Below are 19,977 nucleotides of genomic sequence, written 5' to 3'. Positions count from 1 at the left end.
AATAATAATAATAATAATAATAATTATAATTATAATAATAATAATAATAATAATTAAACATAATAATTCCCGACTCGTTTCCGCCGCTGTGCAATCCATTTTTGTTGATTAGTGCTTTTATTTATTTATTTATTTTGAATAGTGATAAATTATATTATTATTTCAAAAAAAAATATTATTTCAAAGAATACAAGGATACATGTTATATATCCCGGTCCAGAGAATACACATTTTTTATATGATTACATAATATATAGCTATTTTATTTTTCAAAAGTATATTTTTTATATGATTATATAATATATAGCTATTTTATTTTTTAAATGTTGTGTTTTTTTTTTTTTTTTTTTTAATAAAGGATGTTGTGGCATTAATTGTAACATTAATTATTTCTCAAACCATATAGCTTTATTATATAAAGGATATTTCCTAGTTTATTACTTGGGCTATTGCTTATCATTTGACATACCATTTTGGGCTAGTATCTCGAGTTTTGACATACCATTTTGGGCATAGCGCCCTGAACAATAATACCACTACTTTCCTACTCCCGTTCTGTACTTCCATACCCGATTTATGGTAGACCTAGTCCCATTATGACCATCACACACATATTGCTATATATACTTAAATAATATATGTATTATATACACATATGATTTAACATAATTCACTTATCAAATACTAAATGTTATTAGTTGATTAAACCAACGAACATAATGGGATCAATTGCCCCCACCTTCCCTCAAGCCCCATTATATATGTGTGTAATGCGCACGTGCACACACGTTTGTGTACGTATAAATATACCGTAGATATTTTACTAGAAGTATATAATATCTAAAAACATAATATGTGCCAATAAAGTTATGTCCTTTATTTTTGTTCATTTATAGTGTACTAATAAAGGTATACATTTTATATTCATATTCTCCTGATTAGCGAGTTATGTTAGTTGGTTTAATCAATTTGTAAGTGTTTGATAAAATTAATTGTTAATTTTAACTAATAACATATAAAGTGACTTTTGAGGATATCATTTTATTTTATAACAATATTAATTATTAATAATTAGGTATACATAAAAATATCTTTTAATAATTATTTTTATAATAATAAAGATAAAAAATTATAAAATTATAAAATATTAATTTTCACTATTTTTGTATAAACAAATACATTAAAATAAAATAAAAATATGTGTGTTAAAATAGAAAATTCATAAAATAAGGGAAAAAGATCTTTCAATTTTATAAGAAGGGGTAAATGTATTAAAAATATTTGATAATTTATTCTAAAAGAGTCAAACAGAAAAGCTATTTTAGTAATTTTTTAAAAAGAAAAAATTTTACTTTTGATCCTATAACTATTGATGTATTGTTAATAATAAAAAATGTAAAAATGAAAATTCATCATAGAATTACAATTTAATACGGAGTAATTGAAAAAATTTAGTAGGAATAGAATTATAATTAGATCCTACCAAACATCCTTAAAGTCAATCAAAAGTTAAAAACCTTGGGAGAAGAAAAGTTAAAAACCATTTCAAAAGAACATTTACGAAATAATGCAAAAGTCCTAACTTTGTAAAACTAAAAATGGTAAAATTTCCAACAAATTGTAAAAAGGAAAAGTAAGCTGAAAACTTTATGTGGAAATGGAAAGGAGTGTGGAGGTGGATAAGGGATTTCGTAAATTGGGTGTAAAAATACAAAAAACATAAAAAAAAGAAAAAAAGAAAAGAAAAGAAAAAGCTGCCAATAATGCTGAAGTTGTATGTAGGGCTGTTAACGAACCGAACATAAACGAACGGAGGTTGTTCGTGTTCGTTTGTTAAGGAATTTAGAGTGTTCGTGTTCGTGTTCGTTTGTTAAGGTTTTTGAAAATCCTGTTTGTGTTCGTTTGTTAAGCGTTCGTTAGTGTTTGTTAACGTTCGCGAACATGTTCACGAACGTGTTCGTTAACGTTAACGAACATGTTCGCGAACGTGTTTGTTAACGTTCGTGAACACGTTCGCAAACGTGTTCGTTAACGTTAACAAACACGTTCACAAACATGTTCTTTAACAAGCACGTTCACGAACATATTCATTTACGTTCATGAATACTTAATAAAAAAACACTTGCACATGTTCATGATCACAATTCGTTCGTGAACAATAAATAATATACGTTCACGAACAATAATCAAACAAACAACACAACTACAAAACTAATATAATATAATATAATATATGTTTGTGAACATGTTCACGAACATTATTAAACGAACACAAACGAGCTTGTTCACGAACATTATTAAACGAACATAAACGAGCGTGTTCACAAACATTAGTAAATGAACACAAACGAACTTGTTCACGATCTCTTAGCAAACGAGCTTACAACTGTTCAAGCTCTGTTCGTTTATTAACCGAGCTCTAAATTTTGTTTGTTAATGTTCATTTACCTTAACAAACGAACATAAACGAACGCTTACCGAACACGAACACGAGTAGTTTGCGAAAGCTCTGTTCGCTAACAACCCTAGTTGTATGCACTATGCAGTGTATTGTGCAACTGTTTACTGCTCTCCTTTGTAGCATTGTGCCAGCGGTTCTCTTGCTTTTGTAGATTTGGAGTTGGTGGGCCAACCCTTCATTGGCCTTCAAATACATTATTGCTCCACTCAAAATCCAATCTTCTTTCCTGGGCAGCCTAAAGATTAGGTTGCTCTTCTGATCTCAAACCTTCTTGAGAGAGAAAGAGAGAGAGAGAGAGTCATGGCTGAGAAGCCTGAAGTTCTTGATGCTGTGTTGAAGGAAACTGTGGATTTGGTAATGGATCTGGGTTGTAAAATGGAGTGTTTTGTTGGTTTTCTTGCTTGGGTGTGAGTTCCATTTTGTTTTTAACACTCTTTTCCTTTAATTTTGTTTGGTTTTAGGAAAACATACCCATTGAAGAAGTGTTTGAGAATCTGAGATGCACTAAAGATGGCCTTACTAGTCAGGCTGCCCAAGAGAGGTTGGACATTTTTGGGCATAATAAGCTCGAGGAGAAGAAGGTGCTATTTTTTTTTTTAATTTTTTTTTATCATCATTGATCACTGAAATTTAGTCCTCATTTGGAATTTTTAGCTTTAGAAATGCAGTTTTTTATGCAAAATTTCCATGGTTTTATGTTTGTTTTTTTTAAAAAAATATTTTTTTAGACCGTTAGCTGCAAGAAATAATGACTGTTCATCGTTTGCCGTTTAGTGTTTAATTCACAGCCTCTGTACTTCTTTGATGTTGGTTTAAATTGAACAATTTTCAGTACCAAAGTCTGATATTTTACAACTTTGCTACTTTCATCTCGAAACAAAGAAGTTTCTGATTACTGAGAAAAAATGTGTGAATTTAACTGTTGTGATGGTTTGGTGTGTGATAGGAAAGCAAGTTCCTGAAGTTCTTGGGGTTTATGTGGAATCCGCTCTCATGGGTTATGGAGGCTGCAGCCATAATGGCCATTGCTCTTGCAAACGGAGGAGTAAGGCTCATGTTTAGATTCAGTTCAATTTTGTTTTCTGTGCTGCTGGGTTGCTTTGGATTCACTTGATGATGATGCCTTGAAATTTACAGGGAAAGCCCCCGGATTGGCAGGACTTTGTGGGTATCATTACTTTGCTTGTCATAAACTCCACTATCAGTTTCATTGAGGAGAACAATGCGGGTAATGCTGCAGCAGCTCTCATGGCTCGCCTCGCTCCAAAGGCCAAGGTGATGGGCATAAATCTTGATTTTCAGTTTGTGGCTTAGTCTTGGTTTAGTATTTGAGCTCGTAATTTTGATGACTAATGGGATGTTTCCCTTGGCTTTTCGGGTTACTGACTGTTTTTGTACTTTTGTTGAAGGTCCTTCGAGATGGAAGATGGAGTGAGGAAGATGCTTCTATTTTGGTACCTGGTGACATTATCAGTGTCAAACTTGGAGATATAATTCCTGCAGATGCTCGTCTACTTGATGGCGATCCATTGAAAATTGATCAGGTGATAATACTTTTATGATGTGTGCTTGATGTTTCACACTCCATTCAATTTGTTGTCTATATATATATATATATATATATATATATATATATATATATATATATATATATATAGGGGCAGACCATACAGGTCTTCCCGTAAAAAGTGAGGACTGATCTCAACCGTCCATCAAGGTTTATCAATGGTGGAGGGTTTAAGAAAACACGGGTTAATTTTATAATTATTGAAAACTTTTAAGAGTGGATTTCATTTTATAATTATTACAAACTTGAAAGTTTAGTAATGTTAAGATCCTAGCCTTTGATTTTTCAAGATGGAGGGTGGGGATGCGTTCACACTTTTTACATGGGATGTGTTCTCACCTGAACCCTCCCCTATATATATATATATATATATATATATATATATATATATTTGTTATTTGAAATTGAAATTATGAATATATAGATGTTAAATTGTACTATACAAATGATGAACTCTGCTTATGTTAGTTACATCTGAAACTTGCAGTCCGCTTTGACCGGTGAATCTCTTCCTGTAACTAAGGGTCCTGGAGATGGTATATACTCTGGTTCTACTTGTAAACAGGGAGAGATAGAAGCTGTGGTCATTGCCACAGGGGTTCATACCTTTTTTGGAAAGGCTGCACACCTTGTTGACTCTACTAACCAAGTCGGTCACTTCCAAAAGGTGAGTATACTGACTTAATTATATTTGTACACATATGTAATGTGCTCATATTTTTCCAAATATAAACGTACTAAAATATCATGTTTGCTCTTTTGATCAGGTTTTGACTGCAATTGGAAACTTTTGCATTTGCTCTATCGCTGTGGGCATGGTTATAGAGATCGTTGTCATGTATCCTATTCAACATCGGGAGTACCGTCCTGGAATTGACAATCTTCTTGTACTTCTTATCGGTGGAATTCCGATTGCCATGCCAACTGTCCTCTCAGTTACAATGGCAATTGGTTCCCATCGTCTTGCTCAACAGGTTCGTTACTTTCCTTGGCTGATGTGATTCTAGTGGTTCAGTACTGTGCAACATGGTTGAAAAAATCGCTAGGTGCTCCTTGGGCGCTCGGGGCGCCTAAGAGGCGATTAATTGGCGCCTGGGTATTTTTTTATTAATTTTATTTTTAAAAAAATTTGTTTAATTTTTTTTTAATTTTTTAAGATTTGATAATTATAAACTATTTAATACTTTAATAGTTAATACTAAAATATTAAATATTAACCTAAATAACATCAGAGTTTGAACAATTTAGGGTTATTTCGCTCAAAACTATGTGGTTTTGAGTGAAATAGTTCATTTAAAAAAAGGAGGGAACAATAGCTAATAGGCCGACTAGGTGACCTAGGAGGTCTAGGCGGCGCTTAGGCGGCCTAGTCGGCCGCCTAGACCACCGATTATGGTGATACGTTAGGCGGCCGGCCAGCGCCCTAGGTGCCGATTAATCGGTGCCTAGGCGGGATTTTTGCAACACTGCTGTGCAGTATTTCATTATGAAAACTCTTGCAGGGAGCTATTACGAAGAGAATGACAGCTATTGAGGAGATGGCTGGAATGGACGTGCTTTGTAGTGACAAGACAGGAACTCTGACCTTGAACAAGCTCACTGTTGACAAGAATCTTATTGAGGTGAGAATGGGATTAAGGAATAATTGTGATTGTGGTTTGGACACCTTTACGAAGCAAATTATAATTATTCATATCCTTTTTTCAGATCTTTGCCAAAGGAGTCGATCCAGATACTGTTGTTCTAATGGCAGCCCGTGCCTCTCGAACAGAAAACCAAGATGCAATCGATGGTGCTATTGTTAATATGCTGGCTGATCCAAAGGAGGTAAATTCGGTCCCTTCTAGGACAAGCTACCCGCTTTTTCCCTTATTGCTGCTATATTGGCTTAAACGTTATTATGAATAGGCACGTGCTGGTATTCAAGAACTCCACTTCCTTCCTTTCAACCCCACCGACAAGCGGACAGCACTTACATATCTCGATGGTCAAGGAAAAATGCACAGGGTCAGTAAAGGTGCACCGGAGCAGGTATAATTCTCGATTGCTCTTTGATACGTTCAACTGTGCTAGTTCGTAATCTAATTACTGCCCATGCTATGGATTCTAGATTTTAAATCTCGTGCACAACAAGTCAGAAATAGAGCGCAGGGTTCATGCTGTGATCGATAAGTTTGCAGAGCGTGGGCTACGGTCTCTTGGTGTAGCTTATCAGGTGACCCTTTCAACTTCAGTGTTCTGGTTTCCATATTTACAAAAACTGAACATAACTAACTTGTTTCTCCGTTCATTTAATTAAGTATTCTCTAATGTATTGAGCAGGAAGTTCCAGATGGAAGGAAAGAGAGTGCGGGGGGACCCTGGCAATTCATTGGTCTTATGCCTTTGTTTGATCCTCCTCGGCATGACAGTGCAGAGACCATTAGGAGGGCTCTAAATCTTGGAGTAAATGTTAAAATGATTACCGGTGAGTTGTGATTACTAATCTTAGCCTCTTAGGTGTCAAAATCTGGCACATGCTAATAGGTGGCAAATGATGATTTTCACTGTGCTCACTCTCTAAATGCTTGAATGTTTAACAGGGGATCAACTGGCTATTGGTAAAGAAACTGGGCGGCGTTTGGGAATGGGAACAAATATGTATCCTTCATCAGCTTTGTTGGGACAGGATAAGGATGAATCCATTGCTGCTTTACCGGTTGATGAACTTATTGAGAAGGCTGATGGTTTTGCCGGTGTTTTCCCAGGTATGTTTTCTCTTAACATGTTTGCAAATGATACTTCTCTTTTTAATAGGTAACCCGTAAACTACCTGGTATGATGTAGTCTGTACTGATTTATTTGCCTTGTTCGTTAGAGCACAAATATGAGATCGTGAAGCGCTTACAAGCAAGAAAACACATCTGTGGAATGACTGGTGATGGTGTGAATGATGCTCCGGCTTTGAAGAAGGCCGATATAGGAATCGCTGTTGCTGATGCCACTGATGCGGCCCGCAGTGCTTCTGATATCGTTCTTACTGAACCCGGTCTCAGTGTCATAATCAGTGCTGTTTTGACCAGTCGAGCTATCTTTCAGAGAATGAAAAACTACACGGTTAGTTAACTCATGATTTATCAACTATTCTACATAAAAGTGATTTCTTTAACCTTTCCATTTTGAGGGTTATGATAATCTCAATTTGCCACATGCCTTCTGTGCTTGATTCTGGTGTCTTAATCATTTATCGTTTTTTTCTTTTTGGGCAGATTTATGCAGTTTCTATCACAATTCGTATAGTGGTATGTAGTGTTTGGCCTCTTTCTCATTTCTTTAATCTGTTTCTTACCTATCTTACTCTCCCCCAAGGAGTGAAAGTTATATGTAAACATGTCTCGTATCATATTCTGATTATTTGCATTTTTAACTTGTAACAGCTTGGCTTCATGCTGCTGGCCCTGATTTGGAATTTTGATTTTCCGCCTTTCATGGTGCTTATCATTGCAATTCTGAACGATGGTTAGCTCACCCTTACTCTTCCCATTTATCTCATAACGACAAATAGACAAAGCATAAAATACTAGGGATATGTCTGCATATTTGTTTGTAGAAAGAGTTAATACCCAATTTAGTCATCGACTACAGTGATTTTTCTTGATTTAGTCTTAAATGTCTTTTTGTGCTTAATTGGGTCTTCGATTTCCATGGTTTACCCTAATTGAGTCCTTGGCGGTTAGAATCAAGGATTAAATTGAGAAAAACTACTATAGTCGATGACTAAATTGGGTATTAACCACTATAATCGAAGATTAATTTGAGTAAAACCATTATAGTCGAAGACTAAATTCCATGGTCTACTAGCATTGACTTGCGTGGTTGAAATTCATGATATACCATGTTAGGCACTTAGATCTCGAGTGATATCATTTGCACTATCTTTTTGACGTCTATTGCATTTATCATTTTAGGTACCATTATGACTATTTCCAAAGATAGGGTGAAACCGTCTCCGCTTCCCGACAGTTGGAAGCTTGCTGAGATATTTGCTACTGGAATTATTCTTGGCGGTTACTTGGCAATGATGACAGTCATATTTTTTTGGGCAGCCTACAAAACGGACTTTTTCCCGGTGAGTGAATCTGTTTATCCATTTAATATTCTCTTGATTTTGCAAGCCTAATCTACTTTTAAGTATTACTAATTTTTTTTCCTTAATTATTACTTGCTTCTGCGTTCTATTCTATATTTTCATTTATCCCAAAACAAAAAGGTAATAGAAAAAAGTGTTAAAAGTTTCTCTACACTTCCCCCTTTAATCTTTGTGAATTTCTAAATTAAAATAACAAACTAAGAGTGATTCTCCTGTGAGATCGTCTTACGGATCCTTATCTGTGAGATAGGTCAGGTCAAGATGGAAATGTAATACTTATACTGAAATATGTAATACTAATAATGACCCGACCTGTCTCACAAACAAGGATTCGTGAGATGGTCTCACACAAGTTTTTGCCAAAAACTAATTATTTGCTCGAGTTTCCAGAGACACTTTGGTGTATCTACACTTGAGAAGACGGCCCATGATGACTTCAGGAAGCTTGCATCTGCGATCTACCTTCAAGTGAGCACTATCAGCCAGGCCCTGATATTTGTCACGAGATCGCGTAGTTGGTCATTTGTTGAGCGTCCCGGGGTGTTTCTTATGGTTGCTTTTGTGATTGCTCAACTGGTAAGAGCTATATATCTTTCTTTTGTGTGTAAGATTCTGACTTCCCGTTGATTCTAGCATATTATGAACACCCCGAAATTTTGGTGCTTTGTGATGGATGACAGGTTGCGACCCTTATTGCTGTGTATGCAAATTGGAGTTTCGCGGCTATTGAAGGAATAGGCTGGGGATGGGCTGGTGTTATCTGGCTTTATAATCTCGTGTGCTATTTCCCGCTTGATTTGATAAAGTTCTTCACCCGCTATGCTCTTAGTGGCAAGGCCTGGGATTTGGTTCTTGAACAAAGGGTACGAGTCAATAGTCCTGCTGAAAAAAAAAATGAAATTTTACACATTTATCACTTGCGGAATTCATTATATGGTGGTGTTTTTGTTTCCCAGATTGCTTTTACCCGGAAGAAAGACTTTGGTAAAGAACAACGTGAACTACAATGGGCGCATGCACAGAGAACTCTTCACGGGCTCCAAGTTCCAGACACCAAACTGTTCAGCGAAGCAACCAACTTCAACGACCTTAATCAGCTGGCCGAGGAAGCAAAGAGGAGAGCTGAAATTGCGAGGTGCCTCCGATATCTAAGAGCTACCAATCGGTTATGATTTAGCGAGTGAATTGAGTATATAATATTCGTTTTGGGCGGAGGCCGGTAAGGGCCAAGTCCAACACCATGTCGCTAGGGGATTGTTCGAGGGCCAGTCCAGTACCTTGCCTCTCGAAAATGTGATGGCGGGTCTATAAGGAAATAAAGTTACGCCTTTACTACTGGCTATAACTCTTGGCCTAGTGGTAAGCGCTTGATCCTAACAGTTTGAATTGTTTAGGTTGCGGGAGTTGCATACACTGAAGGGCCACGTGGAATCGGTGGTGAAATTGAAAGGTCTCGACATAGAGACGATTCAGCAAGCGTACACTGTTTGAGGAGGAGGAGGGCGAAGATGTAGTCGATTTGACGGGAGCGGTTTAACTGGGGTAGTGCAGTGCTTGGCATGGTAAAAATAATCTCACTACTACTACCCTACCATCAGTTGTTTTGCCTTGATGAGGAAAGCCTTCTTACTGGGGGTGGGCTATGTTTTTGGCCTTACAGAGGTTGTGCATTTATTAGATCATTTATGTTCCTTCATTTTCCTTTTCAATTTCTCAAATACTTGTGCTGAAAAGGGAAACAAATGACGTTATTATATTTATACCCAAGTTTATATTGTCAATATATTCCTTCCTAGTTCCTAATCTCCACATTATTATTGTATTCTTCTCTTATATTGGCTATGTTTGGCAAACGGCAAACCTAGTTGAAAAGCTAGCTGAAAGCTGAAAAGTAGCTTATAAGCATAGTTGAAAAGCTATAGGGCATGTTTGGAATTTGGATTGCCATAATCCGCTGCTGCAAAATTCAGACCCATCCTTTCAATTGTTTCTTCCACATCCATTGCACTGCAAATGACATAGATAAGCAGCCTTCTTTTGCGGAAAATTATATTGCAGACCATGAATGAATGTTTATTTTCAATATACTGAATGTTCATTATTTATGTACTGAATGTTCATTATTTGGTAGTAAACAAATAATGAGCCTTCGAAGAATGAACATTCAATGTTTTAAAAATAAACCTTTATTATATTAAAAATGTACCTTATGTAAGTAGTCTACTTTGCAAGGTGAATCATAGTTCATGGTATAATGATTGTTCTTTTGCGAAGAAGACACTCTAGATATATGAAGTGCCTTGTTTGCGGGCTTCGTCTCCATATCTGAGACGACCTTCTTAATAATGACTTGTTTCCGCAACGAAATGACAACGCGATGCCCAGTATGCTAAGTCTAATCCCGTTCGTGTTGGAAGAGTTCATGGATTTGACTTGAACTTGAAACCTCTAGTTAAGTTAGAAAAGACTCACGATATTTCATTCACATCTCATGATTGCATGCTTTCCTAAGTTAATGCTCTATTTGTGTACATTTACTGCTTACTACTATATCTTTTACACTTATGTGTACTAGTGATTAGATATTTATAATGTTTAGTGTTGTGTCTGGTGTTGAACTAGTAGTTTCTTCTGTTGGTGGGATTGAGCTATAATGAAACTAGTGTCCCACCCAAAAGAGGTGTCTACAATTCAGCGATGGGATTAGTCACTGTGTCTGACGGTGGAACCCTCGGTATACCCAATAAAATAATGAAACTAGTGTTATGAATAGTTTGAAGACTTCCCTAATAGTGAAGTTGAAGGCAAAGATACAAGTAAAGATAAAGGCTATTAGCCCTCCACAAATCTTGTTAGGCCGGGCTATGGGGTCCTGATTGAGATGAGAAATTTCGTCTTTTGTGGATAATATGCAACTGAATTTGAGATAGGTGTTGAAACCGTAGTGATTGCATGTGCTTCATCTAATGGTAGTGAAAATGTAAGAAGGGAACATCATGGCATACAACAAGGAGTGTCTAATGAAGGCAATGATTCAGGAAGTATTAGTGAGGGTAGGACAAGTCACATGTGGCTATAGGATAAACACCAATTTGAGTGGTCAAGATAACATTTTTCCACTCGTGCTCAATTTGACATGTTGATGAATAACATTTATCAACATTTGAGTGTACAATATGTCAATATATTGATTTCTTTGTTTCATTTAAGAGAACCTTAGGGGTTGTTTACCAAAATGGAGAAATGGAAAATTTTTCAAAAAAGTAGAAAATTGGAGAGGTAGAAAAATGGAAAATGAAAAAGTTGTTTACTAAATTTCTTTCTCCAAATCTTATTTCCATCTCCTTTCTCCACCTTTCTTAAGTAATTTGGAGAAAGGAAAAACTGATGTCTCCAAATGGAGAGATGGAGTGATGCGCGTGAACAGTGTAAACTGTCCGTGATTCCCAGCAGTAGCGTTGTATGCCTTCTTTTTCCCTTTCTTTAATTCTTTCCCCTCCCCAGCGCACAACCCCTTCTTTTTCCTTTTCTTTTGCTCTTTCCCCTACCCAGTGAATAACATTATTATTATTATTATTATTATTATTATTATTATTATTATTATTATTATCATTATCATTATTATTCCTTTAATTACTATTGTTACTTATTATTATTATTATTATTATTATTATTATTATTATTATTATTATTATATTAAATTTTATTATTATGTACTCAAACTATGTACTAAATTATTGAAATAGTTACAGACCTAAAAAAAAAAAATAGTTGTAATTTATTTAGTAATTTGTTTTTATCGACTTTTGTTACATTTTGTACATTTAGTATTAGTGTATTTGAATTTTTTATCTAAAAATTAAATTTGTAAAATGAAATTATTATTATTATTATTATTATTATTATTATTATTATTATTATTACTTGTGCTCGGTATTATGAAATTTGTAAATGAAATAAGAAAATTGGAGAAATGAAAAAATGGAGAAATGGAGATGAAACACTGGAGAAATGGAGATGGAAAACTGGAAAAATGAATAAATGGAAAACTGGGAAAAGAAAAACAGAGAAATGAAGTAAACGACCCCTTAATGCACCTGATCTAAATTAAAAATGAATCCTACATATATTTGTACCATAAAAAATAGAGTTTATTTATTCAGAAAGTTTGTGAAATTGCATTGTACAAAATGCAAGAAGGTTGTAACAATAGGAGGTGTATGGAGGGATCGGAGTTAGCACTATGGGAAATGTATTAACATGTAATCATTTTTTGTTCATTATAAACAATTGTTTTTATATGGTAGAAGTGTAGAACTTGGAACAAGAGCAACTATATGCAAATAACTCCTATTTATAAACTTGTAATGTAAGCATCATTTATATATATTTCTTGCTTACAAAAGACGAAATTCTCTTATCCCCACAGGATAGTGAAACTCCTATATTGTGACTATTCATAATCTATTACTCAAGAACCAATTGAGCTGACAATGCGAGCATTATCTGTTACACCAAAGGTTTGCTAGAATCTAGTTTGTGTGATGTAACTTTATCTTTATTATCCACATTTTCTTGTGTCCCTTTGTACTTGTACCATTTAGCGCAAAGCATAAAATACCCCAAATTCACCACCTCCAAAGCGGCAACCATGTAATAATAGTAATCAAGTCTCCCCTTGTTAAGATCCTGGGCCAACCAGCTCTCCCCGTCCGGCTTCCTAGTCGCACCATCCACAACTGAGATCAAGAAGCTGCTGAGGTAACTGGCAATGGCGAAGCCGCAGAATAGGCAAGAACCGGCGAAGCTCCGCATGTTCTCCGGGAATTGCTTGTAGAAGAGCTCGATTTGGCCGATGACGGCGAAGGCCTCCGACAACCCCGCTAGTACCAGCTGAGGTATTAGCCAGTTCCCCGACAGAGACGAAATCGCACCTGTTCGAAATTACAATTAGAGATTTTTATGAAATAGAATTTATTTTGTTTAGCTTTTTACTGAGGATTAGATACTGGTTTAAATGCGGACAATGTTTTCTGTGCAGTTGCTGTGGATTCACTATTAGATATGTATAAATACACCACATAATGTGCGAAAATACACCAATATATCATAATAGCGAGTGACCGTATGGAAAACACTGTTGCACCCGAACTTGACCCTAGTGAATATATTCTTATATTTAGTTGTTATAGTAAACTTATAAATAAAGGCTTTTCATTATTAATCATATTAGTCATATAAATTTTCTTAGTTTTAGGTTAATTCCTATCATTAGCCACAGTTCGGACCCTATTTAAATTTTAATACCTTTTCTGGGTTCGATTCCCAGCGTGGGACGGGTGAGGGCCACAGTCCGCCTCCGGGTTTCCACGGCGGCGGCCACCAGCATGGTGAAAACGCCGAGGAACAAGCCGGCGCCGATTCTCTGCAGGAGGGTGATGCCGGCTTCTGTTTTCGTGAGTCTCCGGAGGATGGGTACGAGGATCCTGTCGTAGACGGGGATCCAAACCGTGAGGCTCATCATGGCGAAGACGCTGTAGGACGCCGCCGGGACCTTGAAATTGGGAACGGCGGCGGCGAGGGTGCGGTCCATTTGGAGTGCTTGGAAAACCACGTAGGTGTTCATCTGCGCCAGGACGATGTAGTAGAGTATGCCGGAAACCCAGATCGGGAACACTCTCACCACGCATTTCACCTCCTCCACTTGCTGGACGCTGCAAAGCCGCCACGAATCGCAGGCCGATCCGTCGGGTTTCACCTCGTCCTCTGGGGTTATGATGGCGGCTTTATTCAGGAACCTGAATTGATCGGTGTAAGGGAGTTTGGAGTTTATCGTCTTTGCGGGGAGATGATTGAACAGCTCGCTCCATGGCTGTTGAGGCAACGCCACTTTTCTCTTCTTCATGGCGGCAACTATTACCTGTAACGTTTTCCAATTATTAATATTTGGTAAGTGGTGTAGGTTTATTAAGTGGTCTGGTTGGACTGAATAATCAAACGCCTAATATAAACCTGAATTGATGAGATAACACATTCAGTTACGCAAGTGACTACTCAGTTCTGAGTCTAGTACGAGGCAAAACATGACTAACGGTTTACCATTAAGAGGTAACACAACAGGAATATCAACTGTGGCTAGAAATCAACACAGCACAACAGGAACATTAACTGTGGCTAGAGATCAACACGGCTATCGCTTCTGCCCATACGAGGTCAAATCCCTTCAGTATAGTTAGATTATTCTGTATCTAACACCCAATTCAACACCCTTGCTAGATAGTATTTATGAGGTGATTACATTAATTATGTAGTTACATTATTACCTGCAGCAGGCTTGTGAAGGGGCTTCCCTCGGGCACAACTTTGACGTAAATTTTGGTGCCGATGAAGAAGAAGACACAGGACAAGAGCATGAGGAACGCCGGAATGCCCAAACCAATCGCCCAGCTCACGCTGGACTGCACGTACACGATCACCGTCAAAGACACCATCATGGCGAAGGTGAAGGTGAAATAGTACCAGTTGAAGAAGCTGTTGATCCCTCTCCGCCCTGATTCGGTTCTGGGATTGAACTGGTCGGCCCCGAAAGCCAAGTTGCAGGGGCGTATGCCGCTAGCGCCCACCACCAAGAACGCGAACCCGTAGAGAAGAAACGCCATTTGCCACGGCGAAGCGTGGCTGCTGTTATTGCAACTGCCGCCGCCGCCGCCGCTTGAGTCGTCGCAGTCGTCATGAGGGTGCAGCTTTGAGATCGCTGCTGTTAGCGTTAATACCAACATCCCCTGTCACAATCAAAATTTCTAAAACATTAATATAGTTTAATATAGGGAAAATGACACTTTTTCCCCTATGTTATATACTTATAGCACTTTTTCCCCTTCAATTATTTAAGTGGCTCTTTTTCCCCCTGAAATGTTAAATGGACATATTTACCCTTAAAATAAATATTTCATTTATTTTTATTCTCCAATAAATTATTACTATAATTTGGTTCAAACCAGATACTATGGTAACCAAACCAAAATATTCCAATTACAATTTATAATCAAAACGCGATATTTAGAGTTTATTAAAATCACGAACTGGAATGGTCGGTTCATGTTCCAAACTGAAAAAATAAAATACATTTATAGTTGAATTTAAACTATTTTAAAATAAAAAATAAAATTTTAAAATAAAGACGGTTCAAAATCGCGAACGGGATCCGGAACTGCCGGTTCATGATCCAGTTTTTTTTTTTTTATTCTTAAATTTAATAAATTGAAATCCAAATATTGAATTCTAAATCTGAATCATAACTGAAAACTTTTAATTCGATTGCTATAGTGTCTGGTTCAGTTCGAACCGAACCGTGGTAATCGCTACATATACGCAATAATTTGTTGGAGAAGTAAAATAAATAAAATGTTTACTTTAAGGGTAGAAATGTCAATTTAATATATTAGGGGAGAAAACCACCACTTTTAAAATAATTGAGGGGGCTAATGCGCTTACATAAATAATTGAGGAGGAAAAAGTGCTATAAGTATATAACATAGGGGGAAAAAGTGCCATTTTCCCTTTAATATATGATTCTTAATAAGGTAGTATTCTATTCTATAATTTTTTTTTTTCTTAGTACTTATGCTAGCTGTAATTATATTACACACATCAATTATCAATTAGCTCAAGTGGCATAGTTGTGACTCTTCTAAATGAAAAGTCACAAGTTTGAATTCCAGTGGTAATGAAAATACTTTAACAATAGTCGTGGGTGGGCGACGTGATGAATTTTGACACTAAAACAATAGTCGTGGATGAAAAACGTGATAAATTTGAATTTTGACCCTAAAACAATAGTCGTGGATGAAAATTGGTAGGAATTAAACATGTGGACCAAAACTGTCATTTCGCAAATACTCATGTGACCAAAATTAGTATTTGCTGCATTTAGATAGTGATTGCAGGTTTCTCTCGCAGAACAAAGTAAAAAGAAAAAAAAAAGAGTTAATACCCAAAATCGTCCTCGACTATAGTGATTTTTCTCAATTTCGTCCTAAACGACTTTGGTGACCTAATATCGTCCCAGACTTTTGTGTTTCGCTCAATTTTGTCCTCCATTTGTTATTCCGTCAAATTGGTGTTAAATAAAAGGGACAATTCAGTAATGTCAATATTGATCTCTCTTTACTTTCAACTTGTGAAGTGGGAAATTCTTTTTTCTTGTACGAATTACACCCAGAATTACTCCTGGACCTGCGAATCAAATTTTATATTCGCAGTTTTAGGAGTAATTCTGGGAGTAATTCGTAAAAAAAAAAAAAAAGGATTCCGCAATTCACATGTCTATGAGTAAAGAGATGCCAATATTAAAATTACTAAATTGCCTATTTATTTAACACCAAATGGACAGAATAACAAATGAGGGATTAAATTGAGCAAAAACACAAAAGTCTGGGACTAAATTGAGCGAAACACAAAATTGTGAGACGATATTAGGTCACTAAAGTCGTTTAGGATGAAATTGAGAAAAACCACTATAGTCGAGGACAATTTTGGATATTAACTCAAAAAAAAACAACTCTTATACTAATTAATCTATGAACTCATCAATCTACTACATGGTTTTTGTATTATCTTGCAGAGTTGAATGCACGTTTTTTTTTTCAAATGAAATATTAAGATGGTTACGTTGAAAGGTAGACTTAAAAAAAAAAATATTTAAATAGAATGTTAATGTCAACAATAAAATATCAAATTAAACACGATATTGAAAACATAAATTAGAAAAATAAAATGGACTAAAAAAAAAAAAAAAGATAAGCAAAATTGACCGTACCGGTCAATTATATATGATGGCTAAATAATACTTCATTCACCCATTTGCTTTGTATTTTAATCATTGTTCATATATGAAATGGATTGTTTTTGGGGGGACCAAAAGTTATTGCTTTGGTAATCAGCATACGGGCTCCATGGATAAGATTTGCTGGTTTTAAATATACTACTTTCTCAAATATTTTTAGATCAAAAAATTAATAATCGTAATGCCATCACGTTATATGATTTTGGCAAAATCTTTTAAGTTTAATTTCTAAATTAAAGTATAATGGAAGTGAAGGAGATGGATGGGACATGTATATATAGTTACCAAGAAAGAAGAGACAGAAGCAATTCCGAGAGTCTTGTATCGACCCAGATATGTGTCGCAGAGGAAAGCTCCGAGGAGAGTACCAAAGTTGCATGTTCCATTAAATATATTTATGAGGTTTGTTGCTGTGATAGACTTCATATTGAACACTGTGGTCAGGTAAACCAGCAGGTTGGAGGAAGTCCCAATTGTCCCAAGCTTCTCAAACGTCTCATTTCCTGCATGTACATACACCATTCATTGCATATTAATTTTTAGTATTTATTCTACCTTGATGGAATATAATAAATTAATCTGGGTGGCTCGAATTAATCAAATCAATACTTAAAGAATGAACATGGTGAGGACAAGCTTAATTCGTATTAATGACTTAGGAAATGTGATTGCAAGATAATGAAAATATATAGGGGGTGTTTGGTAAATAATTGTTAGCTAACTAATAGCTGATTGTGTTATTGGATTTGACTAGTTGATAACATTAGTTGATTGAAGAAAGATGTTTGGTAAATTAGATGTTGTTGATAGCTGATTATAATTTACATGCAAAATGACTTTCTCAAAAAAACTGATGGAAAAAGTTGATTTGAACAGTTTTTTGAGTTTTAGCGTTCTGAAGCAATAAACTGTTATAAAAAAAACTAATTAACCAAGTCAAACAGTTTTAAAAAAAAAAACAAACAAAATTGACTGATAAGTTATGTTACCAAACAGAGTTATAATATAATATAATATAATTGAAGCTAAGTAGGTAGTAGGTGTACCTATAACAAAGGGCATGGCCTTGATTCCTCTATAATTTGGCTCATCATTTAGCTCTTCCTTGCTTTCCTCCTTCTTCTCTATATCCATGCCTGTTTTAGCTAGCAGCTTTCTCACTATATATTATTTCTCAATTCTGTGTTTTTATTGCTAACTACCAAATGAGCTTTTTGATATAAGCATGGTGTAGTATTGGAAGGTTTATATAGAGAAAATGTTGGCCTGGCCTGGGGGGATTGAGTCCATCTCCAATTTGGATGTTTGTGTATGCAATATAATATGCATGAGCTGTAAAATCCACTTTTACGTATATGCCCTTCCTTCCTTCTGCACTCAGTGTATATATATATATATATATATATATATATATATATATATATATATATATATATATATATATATATATATATATATATATATTACAATCATCATTTTCAACAACTATACTAGATAATTTGGTATTTTGGTATGTAGCTCCAATTTGTACACGCAATGTACAAATAAAATGATATACACAAAAACTGACATTTCTTCCGACCTACAGTAGTCTTTGTCGGAAGTGCTTGTACGCGGGTGCACAGCGTGTGGTGTGGAATGCGGATGATTGTGCGAACGTGTGAATAGATCACGATTATTGGATGAGTTTAAATTAACGGCTAAAATTCAATGAAAGGAAAAAATAGAATAGTGTTTTGGTAATTTTAATGATATGCTGGTGTATTTAGATATGCTTGGTGATGCTTTGAGTTCAATGCAGTGTCAAGCATTCACGTGTGCACCACAAACCAACACTTAGTGCACCACATGCCAGCATTTGGTGGTGCGGACTACTACTAAGTGCACCCCAGACCGGCACTTAGTATACCACAAAAATATATTTGGCGTAGAAAATTACCAAAATGTTACATCGTCTTTTTTATTTATTTATTTATTCATTTTCAGTCGTTGATTTGAGCTCATCCAACGACCCAAGATCAAGTGCAAAGAGGTGCTCAGGTAAAACATGCGGATAAATTTGAACCGTTAATCTATATAGATCAACAACTCCAAAAAAAAAAAATGTTACAGTTCTAATCTACAAAAAATTATACTCTAGAGCACAAAAATGTGCACTCGAAGACACAAAATGTACACTCAAAGACAAAAAATGTGAACTCGAAGGCACTAAAATGCTTACTCGACGGCCAAAATTGTGCGCTGGTCTAAAGTTGTGCACTATAAGGCACAAAATATGCACTTGAAGACAGAAAATTATGCACTCAAAAAGAATAAATTATGCACTCAATGGGAGAAAAGTATGTACTCGAAGAAAGAAAATAATACACCCAAATACAAAAAATTAAAAAAAAAATATGCATTTACAAAAAATTACAAAATTATCACTGTGTTATTTTAAAATTTCCCTTCATTTAGAATGATTGATTTAAACTAAATCAATAACTGAAATTTAACCATATATATATATATATATATATATATATATATATATATATATATATATATATATATATATATATATCAACACCTCTTTTCATGGACCGAAATTTAATCATATATTTTCTTTTTTACCTAATTAAACACCTCTTTTCATTATTTGATCTGTCATCTAAGTATAATAGTTTTAAATACGCCGTATGTTGAACTTCAAGGAATATTTAGTTCAAGTTATACATAATAACATATCAAGGTAATGTTAGATAATATAAGCTCGTTTCATTCAAGGTTATGGCGGTTGCAACAATTTTGAAGTTATCTTAAATAATTAATATAACCGCCTAAGGCTTTTTTTTTTTTTTTTTTTTTTTTTTTTTTTTTGTGATGAAAAAGGAGGGGATACCCAAGAATCATAAGTGTCTACTAAATGTTGCACCCAACATGTCTTGCTTAAGAAGATCTTCTATCTCGGGAGGTGCGTCCTTGAGCACTCGGCA

The 19,977-nt window shown here is 35.4% G+C and overlaps 2 protein-coding genes across 2 annotated transcripts; one reads left to right on the top strand and one right to left on the bottom strand.

Moving 5' to 3' along the window:
* The first annotated feature begins 2,584 nt into the window (after positions 1-2,584).
* LOC109191140 (plasma membrane ATPase 1-like) lies at positions 2,585-9,968 on the top strand. The gene is made up of 21 exons (XM_019341720.1): positions 2,585-2,815; positions 2,923-3,042; positions 3,408-3,506; positions 3,599-3,736; positions 3,871-4,005; positions 4,516-4,695; positions 4,796-5,002; positions 5,531-5,650; positions 5,736-5,855; positions 5,937-6,059; positions 6,139-6,243; positions 6,351-6,495; positions 6,611-6,775; positions 6,886-7,124; positions 7,277-7,309; positions 7,445-7,526; positions 7,976-8,136; positions 8,548-8,733; positions 8,838-9,020; positions 9,114-9,292; positions 9,552-9,968. The coding sequence occupies exons 1-21, from the start codon at positions 2,762-2,764 to the stop codon at positions 9,646-9,648; spliced, it is 2,871 nt and encodes a 956-aa protein (XP_019197265.1). The 5' UTR covers positions 2,585-2,761; the 3' UTR covers positions 9,649-9,968.
* A 2,525-nt stretch (positions 9,969-12,493) lies between these two features.
* Positions 12,494-18,241, bottom strand: LOC109191141 (protein NRT1/ PTR FAMILY 2.11-like). Its single transcript, XM_019341721.1, has 5 exons — positions 18,049-18,241; positions 17,288-17,505; positions 14,481-14,939; positions 13,465-14,077; positions 12,494-13,091 (listed from the first exon to the last, which is right to left on the bottom strand). Exons 1-5 carry the CDS (start codon positions 18,134-18,136, stop codon positions 12,667-12,669), a joined length of 1,803 nt encoding a protein of 600 aa, XP_019197266.1. The 5' UTR covers positions 18,137-18,241; the 3' UTR covers positions 12,494-12,666.
* Positions 18,242-19,977: the final 1,736 nt, after the last annotated feature.

This window comes from Ipomoea nil, unplaced genomic scaffold (genome assembly GCF_001879475.1).
Source record: "Ipomoea nil cultivar Tokyo-kokei standard unplaced genomic scaffold, Asagao_1.1 scaffold1617, whole genome shotgun sequence".
Lineage (NCBI taxonomy): Eukaryota > Viridiplantae > Streptophyta > Magnoliopsida > Solanales > Convolvulaceae > Ipomoea > Ipomoea nil.
Note: the sequence above shows the minus strand (reverse complement) of the source record. Positions and strands in the feature narration are given on the sequence as shown.

Coding starts and splice junctions, on each gene's coding strand:
- LOC109191140 (XM_019341720.1), top strand. CDS start 2,762: ATGGCTGAGAAGCCTGAAGTTCTTGATGCTGTGTTGAAGGAAACTGTG. Junction 4,006..4,515: donor ATCCATTGAAAATTGATCAG/GTGATAATACTT, acceptor TGAAACTTGCAG/TCCGCTTTGACCGGTGAATC. Junction 9,293..9,551: donor AGGAGAGCTGAAATTGCGAG/GTGCCTCCGATA, acceptor TGAATTGTTTAG/GTTGCGGGAGTTGCATACAC.
- LOC109191141 (XM_019341721.1), bottom strand. CDS start 18,136: ATGGATATAGAGAAGAAGGAGGAAAGCAAGGAAGAGCTAAATGATGAG. Junction 14,078..14,480: donor CCTTCACAAGCCTGCTGCAG/GTAATAATGTAA, acceptor AAAACGTTACAG/GTAATAGTTGCCGCCATGAA. Junction 13,092..13,464: donor GGGAATCGAACCCAGAAAAG/GTATTAAAATTT, acceptor AATTTCGAACAG/GTGCGATTTCGTCTCTGTCG.